General features: G+C 39.0%; 2 protein-coding genes across 3 annotated transcripts in view; one reads left to right on the plus strand and one right to left on the minus strand.

Annotated features, from left to right (window-relative positions):
- Positions 1-2,267: 2,267 nt before the first annotated feature.
- On the minus strand, positions 2,268-6,164 carry LOC106517681 (uncharacterized; the record flags this gene model as incomplete). Its single annotated transcript, XM_014008661.1, is given in 6 exon segments — positions 2,268-2,346; positions 2,527-2,601; positions 4,281-4,398; positions 4,501-4,542; positions 5,665-5,691; positions 5,774-6,164. Coding segments are annotated over 6 exon segments (732 nt in total), but the record flags the coding sequence as incomplete, so codon positions are not given.
- A 1,409-nt stretch (positions 6,165-7,573) lies between these two features.
- si:dkey-238d18.4 (TBC1 domain family member 15) overlaps positions 7,574-8,674 on the plus strand; it is a 14,925-nt gene continuing 13,824 nt past the window's right edge. Inside the window, exon 1 of one of the 2 annotated variants that reach the window (XM_014008674.1) lies at positions 7,574-7,991. In XM_014008674.1, coding sequence (XP_013864128.1) covers positions 7,772-7,991 — 220 coding nt within the window. In that variant the 5' untranslated portion in view covers positions 7,574-7,771. The remainder of the gene's footprint in view (positions 7,992-8,674) is intronic. The other variant, XM_014008673.1, reaches the window with a different exon arrangement.

Raw genomic sequence — 8,674 nt, forward strand, 5'->3', positions numbered from 1 at the left:
GTATGGGGTACCAGGCCCATTGATAGGGACTGTTAGGTCCCTGTACGACTGGTGCCAGAGCTTGGTCCGCATTGCCGGTGGTAAGTCAAACTCGTTTCCGGAGAGAGTTGGACTCCGCCAAGGTTGCTCTTTGTCACGATTCTCTACATAACTTTTATGCACAGAATTTCTAGGTGTAGCCAAGGTGTTGAGGGGATCCTTTTTGGTGGCCTTAGGATCGCATCTCTGCTTTTTGTGGATGATGTGGTCCTATTGGCTTCAACAGATCCTGATCTYTAGCTCTCACTAGAGCAGTTCGCAGCTGAGTGTGAAGCAGCCGGGATGAGTATCAGTGCCTCCAAATCCAAGACCATGGTCTTGAGCCGGAAACCGGTAGCGTGCCGCCTCCGGGTCGGGGAGGAGGTCCTGCCTCAAGTGGAGGAGTTTAAGTATCTCGGGGTCTTGTTTACAAATGAGGGAAGAACGGAGTGGGAGATCGACAGGTGGATTGGTGCTGCGTCTGCAGTGATGCGGGCGTTGTACTGGTCTGTTGTGGTGAAGCGAGAACTGAGCCAGAAGGCAAAGCTCTTGGTTTACCGGTCGGTCTACGTTCCTACCCTCATCTATGTTCACGATCTTTGGGTAGTGACCAAAAGAACGAGATCGCAGATACAAGCGACTGAAATGTGTTTCCTCTGCAGGGTGTCTTGGCTCTCCCTTAGAGATAGGGTGAGAAGCTCGGTCATCCAGGAGGGACTGCTCCTCCACGTCGAAAGAAGCCAGTTGAGGTGGTTCATCTGGTTGGGATGCCTCCTGGACGCCTCCCTGGTGAGGTGTTCCAGGCATCTCCCACTGGGACGAGGTTCAGAGGAAGACCCAGGACATGCTGGAGGGACCATGTCTCTCAGCTGTCCTGGGAACGCCTTGGGATTCCCCCGGATGAGCTGGTCCAAGTGGCTGGGGAGAGGGAAGTCTAGGTCTCTCTGCTTAGGATGCTGCCCCCAAGACCCGACCCCGGATAAGTGGCAGAAAGCAGACGGACGGACACTGCAAAGATTTTTCCAGCTAATCAAGTCTTACAATCTTATATTCATCCAAAAAGTATTTTTGATCTTGTTTTGAGAATGATTTAAGTAAAAGCCGAATGTGTTATTAATAATGTTGTTACCCTGGAAATTTCTTATTTCAGTCTTAAGTGCAATTGTATTACTGCAAGATTATTTCACTTAATTTGAGAAGACTTTGACTATAGCATTTTTAAACTTATTTTTAAATGGCTTATTTTTGCAGGGTAGCTGCACGTTACAAATTTGAATATGACCGAAACTCATCATGAGTTATTAATAAATGAAGTGTTAACCAAGTTATGTCAACCTGTTCCACTAAACCAAGTTGAGTAAATATAAACCAATTTACTAATTTTGGTTTAGCTGAACCAGTTTGGGTAAGTAATTTAACACTTCATTTCTTACAGTGCATGTAAAAGTACTTTTACTTAGTTATTTCTTTAAAGTTCTTTATATATCTTTGGTTATCAGGCAGTTGCTGCATACATGTCAAGTTATTGTCCATGAACAACCCCCATTATGCCCATTATGCATCTAGACAGACATATAAAGAAAACCTCACAGATTCTTTCAAAGACTTAGATTTAAGTGTATTTTACATCTCAGAGCCTGTAAGGAAATGTTAAGTTTGTCCACATTTATAGTATCATATGAAAGTACTAAGGATTTTTTATGAAATTTACTGATTTCTGAAGTTCAGGTTAATGTTGGAAGGAGTTGATGTGTATGATGTTGGAAAGTCCACAGGTCAGTCAGAGTTTTTGAATGGATCAGCACAGAGGAGGACTTTAGGGTTCACGTTAACTCAATGACATTCACATGTTATCTCTTTTAAGACATCACCTTGGTGTATCATTCAGGATGAATCTCACTCGCCAATTATTGATGCGTACAATTAGTTTGGATATTAATTCCTACTTGGAGCCAGTCTGATAGATTAGAGTACTGTGGTTTGACTGGTTGCAGAAGAGCAAACCACAGCTGTGCAGCTTTGTTCTGTAGAAATCACTGCTTGTACGGAGGTCCAATGGGATACACTCTATTGACACAGGACCCTTGCTGCACCCCTTGCTGCTAAATGTGTTGTTCGGTACATCTTCAAAAAAAAAATCTCAACCTGTCAGCACACAAGTTCATTTCATTTCCATCCCTCTGTCTGGGTGCTTAGATTTCCGTTCTTTTGATTGTGAGTGTATTTTCACTTCAAGAAATAAAATGTACCTCAAAGTTGATGTAGATGGGTTCATCGGTGGCTTTTTCTTCTGGTGGCTCCACGTCTAATTTTTTGCTAGATGCTTCTCTGAAAAACAAATCAAAAAAAGACGTATACCAGTTTGAGAACTGAATGAATTGTCATTATTTTAGTTCACAACGTGATTGGATAAAAGATATTTTAAAACATCTTCTTTATAAAAATTGATCAGATAAAAGACGCAATGGTTCGATAAAAAAAAACATCCATTAAATGATCAAATCAAACCTTTTGGGTGCGTTGGAAGTGGCTCTGCTGAAGTTTACATAATACCCTGATTCCTTTCGAGTTATCTCGCGTGACCTAGGAAGATAAAATATATCTATTTTATAAGATCAAACATGTTATTACAATCAGATGTATTTAACATAAATAATTTTTCACATAGAAGCAGCTGCTTATCAAGATAAAAATTATCTTTGTCCAGTGATGACATGAATAACTTATGTGGATGAGAAGAGGACAATTGTGTCATTATGTATCTCTAGTTTTAGTTTAGCTCACACAAAATAATAATTAAATAAACTATTATAAAACTCTGATGGAATGTAAATCCCCTGCCTGCTTTCATGCCACGGTTTTAAACCAATGGTAAATTATGGCTATTATTTTATGTTGAGAAATGATGTGTAGCTGCTATGGTCAAACCTTGAAAATAACGTTGTGCATTATTTTCATGCAATGGTATAAGACAACACGTTCACTTTTTATTTTATTTTATTTTTTGTTCAATATTTGTTAAAAGTTGATTGAGCTGCTTTTATTGTGTTGGCTAAGGCTGATTATATGTGGCGGCCATATGAATTGGTTTGGCTCCAAAGCTTAATACGATAACTACTTCCTGAATGTTTCATTAAAATCAACGCAGTGACTTATGAAATATTTTGTCAACAGAAAAACAGGGTTGACTCTGAGCAATTAATGCTAAAGTTTTAAGCAAAAATTTCGTGATGAGTGGATTTTGTGTTGTGAATGACTCTCAACTGTTACAGCACCAAGTTCTCAAAAATAAAGTCAGAGCCGTTTTGGGCTTTTGGAGTTCGGACGGAGATACATCCAGTGATGACTTTCTGAGATATTTTGGTAAAATCAGTGGTTCAAGACATATTTTGGGTAACAGACACATAGATGAAACCATGATCACCCTTCTGGTGTTTTGCTGTGCACAATAAAAGGTTTCTGTGTTGCATTTTTAGGAAACTGCAAATCTAGAGTTGCTTCATGTCCCAGCCCACAGAGCCGACAGGTGTGGGCCAGATCTGGGGTCAAGCAGGCACTGTTGGCTGACCGCTGGCATGGCAAGTGGTTTGTCAACAAGATGTGGGACAGATCTGGCAATGATAGCACTGTTTCATCCCTGGGGGGTTTCCTTGAAGTTTGTGCTTGACATAAAATGACAAAATGTAATCAAGTGTGTCTCAGCATTCACAAAATCTACTTCAGTAATCTTGGTATCAGAATACTTGGGAGATTTTATCAGAAGTGTTAGTATCCAAGCAGGTTTTATTGTTGCAGAGATAGTGAGGATGAAATTAAATACAAAATGTTTTCTTTGCAGTATCTGGGCCAAGTGTTAGTACCTTGTGTGGGCCAGAATTGGGCCAGATTGTGCTATGTGGGAATTAATGGCCTAATTTCTCTTTTTCATTTGGAAAGCATGCATCTTTAATTATTGTGTCACATGCAAACACTCGATTTACCAAGTCGTTATTTTTTTTAAGTGAGTCTGTCTGTTGCCTGTGTATGAACGTGCTTAAGTAGATTCAAGCAGCAAATTAGCAGATAAGGGTCAGAAAATAAAATTTCTGCTCACAATGGTTAGGTGGGGGAAATGTGTCATGCTGTAAAAACACCACGCTTCTTGGTCTAAATGTTATATAACTGCAGCAACCTGAAAGGGTACCAGGGATCTCAGCATTCCCATGATCAGTCACGAAAAATTCATTAAAAATATCACACCGTACACAAAAAATAACGTTTACCTTTTGTATTTTATGAAAACAATAATCCCAATAATGACGATGATCACAAGGGCAACAACTGGTGTACAGACGGACAGGTAGATAGTGTCGTTTTGCAATGAACTGGGTGTGAAGTCGGCTGTGGATGATAATTATAACAGTTAGAGAAGCTAAACCACATTTCATTGAACTGAATATCAGYTTAGATGATCTTAATAACCCATGAAGTAAATTTACTTACTTGGCATTACTGTGGAGGTCATTACCTCTGAAGAATCTGTACCTTGAGAAAGTGTAACAATGGTTTTAATGGTTTCGTATTTAAACCAGTGATGCTTTAAGGGAACTCTGACTTGCACGTTGGCCTTATTATGTTATTTCTTTATTCTACAGAACTTTGTTGTTTGAAACACGTGAAAAAATCTAATTATCTAAAAAAATGTATGTTTATTACATTTTTAAATTAAGCATGTTGCCATTTTGTTACTGATGCAATGCGATCTGGGGATGATGAAGATAAATTACAGTTGAGACTAAAACACAAAGAGTCATGGCTAAAAAGCTATGATGTGTGACAATATATTTATATTTTGTATTAGTTTTTATGTTCTGCACAATATATAGGTTGAAATCATCTAACATGATGTTTAGTAAATTATAGGCTGAGTCTTAATTGAGGGGTTGTGTCCTCCAAGGTCCATATTTGTCTGCCTTTTACATTACTGCCCCACAAGGCTGTCCCAATTTGTGGGCACCTTCTCATGTGGCCGATGAATGATGAGCTAAACCCTAATTACCTAATGTTTTTTTTTTATTGCAGACTGCAAAGGCTGCGGCCTCTGTGGGCCATGATCTAGTTAGGCTGCAGCCCCCGAACTAAGACACAGCCTATATATTACTAATAAGTATGTGAAGTTAGCTGAGCTAATGTCACATATTGCCATAAATAAATTAGCTCGGGAGCTAAAGCAAAAGTTAAATGGCTAAAGCTGAGGTTCTCCTTCCATGAAGCAGCTCTGTTCTCCTCCATCCACATTCTCAGTTGCAGGCTGAGTCATTTCTACATTCTCGTCTCTGTCAATGCATTTACGTTTCATTAATGTAACAGTGCTGAACGTCAGCCTCTGTTCAATTAACCTTCAATAGACAGAGCTCTAATGGCAGCGTCTGTGTGACAATATGTTTTTTTTTTAATTTATAAAAAAAACGTAGCCTACAGTATTTTAGTCTCATTTTTATTGCTGAAGTAAATGTTTATCAAATGTCTAATGTTACAACTAGTGAGAGTTCCCCTTACAGTGTAACAAAAAGAGTTGGGAGAATAGATATGATGGCAACTCAAGAACTAAAATAAAAGTAGAGTATAAGCTACATTTTGTAGAATTAAAATAGCTTTAAAAATTACCTGGAATAAGAGCTTTTTCTTTGATCCCTGTTGAAAAAAAAATAGTATTCAATGTATTCATAAGCCATTATTACTGCATTGAGTCACAAATACATAGTTTAAAATGAACCTGAAAAGTCAATGCTGACAAGGTTTTTTTTGAAGGTGTACTTGTCCTTATTCGTAAAAACACGTAGGTAGATTGTTCCCTTTTCCTGAACGTTGGAGATTTCCAGACTGCAGTTTCCTTTGGTTATWTCACCAATCAGACGGGTCTTGTTTTGGTAGTTTGGAAGCACACACGACTCACGGTGGTGAAAAACAAACGCTTGCTTGTCGATGTCATCCCTATCACACTCACTTGTCCCGCTCGTCTTCCAGTAAACTTCTTTAACAGTGTGGTTTGGGGGGTGGGTAAATGTGCACGGTATCGTTAGCTTTGTGCCCCTTGTTGTTTGAAAAGTATGACTGACTGATATTTTCCAGGGTCCATCTGCGTCAGCAAACCAACCAAAAAACATGCCGTTACTAAAGTTTATACTTCAGTCGTATAAGTAAAACCGATTCATTCGCTCATTGTCACCCACCTTTTGCACATGATACCAAATTCAGTAAGAGAGTGAGCTCAGTCAGCTTTAGCATCTGCATCTGGTTTGACAAAACATCACAGAGTTAACGGTCTAAAACTTTACAATTTCCCAACTTTACCGCCAACTGTGACACGCAACACTACCCGTATTCTTTCATTTACAGGATAAAATAATACTCACTGTGAGCAGGACCCAAATGAGATCAGAATGCTTTGGGTATTTTTGACCAAAGACCGTCAGATATGAGCACAGATGTGAAAACGGGTGTGCTTCTTGTTACACTGCTGTGGTGATAAAAAAAAGGAAGGAAGTTCATCAACAAGAAAATTTTTGACTATCCACAATGACCTATGACTAAGTCACACACAGCTTTTTTTAAACTGATCACAGTGAGAGWACAATGTTCAAAATAATGACAATGATTGTTACAATAATGATATGTTGGTTAAACACAATACACTGTTAATGTTTATATGCCATAAGCAAATACCGGTAGATATAGGTGGCTCACTGTTCAGCGCACAGACTCAATGAAWTCTGGTTTGATCCCCGTTCCAGCCGTCTCAATCAATGTGTCCTTGGGCAAGGCATTTTACCATTTACCATAGATAGAGATGGGTACATGGATAGAAAATACTTCAAGGGGAATTCAATTTGGTAGCGTTTGCTTGTWGTTCAAGGTCAATAATAAAAAAGTTAAATACACAATTTATGATAAATGTTAAATCAAAATGCAAAGAAATAGCATATTCACATATTCATAAGGTTGTGGGGAATAGTTTATTCATGATATACAAGCATACACACAACCTGTTCTCTCCTCAGGGGTTGCCCAGCAGGTCATCCTCCTTCATTTCTCACTGTCCTCTTTTGTCTCCTTGGCAGTGACGAGGATGAATCAGATCAGGAATGAGATCATCAAAAAAAGAAAGAAAAAAAGATGTGAGATCAGAGGTACTATGGAGTTCCATATTGTGGTTGTGTTGTGTTGAAATTTGTTGTTTTTTAATTAAATGAAATAAATGTTGAAACACAGCACAGCCTGAACAAAGGTAATGTAGATGGTTTGGACACGTCCGGAGGAGGAACAACAGGTACACAGAAGTGAGAGCAGCCGAAAGAAAAATAATTTCCTTTTCATAAATGTGCTTTACAGCTTCGCAACATTACAAAAGCTGTCAGGATTTGGGGATTCTGGATATTTTTTTTCCTGTTTTATGTTCTGAATACAAAAAAGTTCGTTGATGTTCCTCAAAATTGCCACTAGATGGCAGCAGAATATATTCAAAGTGATTTACGGTGGACTTTGATTCCTGTCCTGAGAACTCCACCTGGAATGTGGGCCGTGCTCTATAATGAGCCGAAAGGAGTTTTTGAGACCTTTTTKTTTTTTTTTTTTTCTTGGCTGTTTTGTTGTTGTTGTTTGTTTGTTTGTTTTTCCTGACCTGGACTTGAAAGGCTGCAGGAAGAAGAATTGTTGTGTAGGGTTTAAAATGCGGTTGAATTTGTGAGGTTTTTTTTTTTTTTTTTTGTCACGCATGGAAGAACGGGACGACCACGCCGGGAAGCCGCTTCCCCAGCCGGCAGCAGAGGAGCGGAGCGCCGGCAGCCAGCAGCCGGAAGTCCGCTGCCGGAGGAGGAGGGTGGCCTCGGTCAGCTCTCCTGCTCTGTCCGCCTCACGGCTCACCTTACCCGGGGTCATGGACTCCGAGGGCAGGGTGGACGAGTCCAGACTCAGGATGCACATCTTTAAAAACGGTCTGTAATCAGTATGACGTCAGACTTCAACTTTAAAGCTTTACTTGAAAAYAAATGTTAGCAATGCCGATTTTGAGACATTTTATATAAAAAAAAAAACAAAACAGTGAGGACTTTTATTGAAGTTATGTACAGGGGATGTATGGTTTTGAATTAATCATAATTTCCACATTAGCTAAAGCATTTATTACAAGTAACCATTTTGAATGTTTTCTTCTCATCAGTGGTGAAATGTTTATTTTTTTATGCATTTATTTTTGTTTTGTTTTTTGTACAGATTGTGTTGATTTGTGTATTTTGTAAAGAAACTTAAACTTTATGAATGGAAAAAACAGCTTGGAGCAGGGCTATTCAACTGGTGGCCTATGGGCCACATCCGGCCTTTGAGTGACTTCAGTCTGGCCCATGAGCTCTTTAAAATGAATATTTAATACAAATAAATTAAATACATACACTCACCGGCCACTTTATTAGGTACACCTATCCAACTGCTCGTTAACACTTAATTTCTAATCAGCCAATCACATGGCGGCAACTCAGTGCATTTAGGCATGTAGACATGGTCAAGACAATCTCCTGCAGTTCAAACCGAACATCAGTATGGGGAAGTGAAAGGGTTTTTCTTTATTACATTACATTAAAGTTCATTGTGTGTGTATCAAATAAAGTTTTGAGTACATTAC

Source organism: Austrofundulus limnaeus, unplaced genomic scaffold (genome assembly GCF_001266775.1).
Source record: "Austrofundulus limnaeus strain Quisiro unplaced genomic scaffold, Austrofundulus_limnaeus-1.0 Scaffold52, whole genome shotgun sequence".
Lineage (NCBI taxonomy): Eukaryota > Metazoa > Chordata > Actinopteri > Cyprinodontiformes > Rivulidae > Austrofundulus > Austrofundulus limnaeus.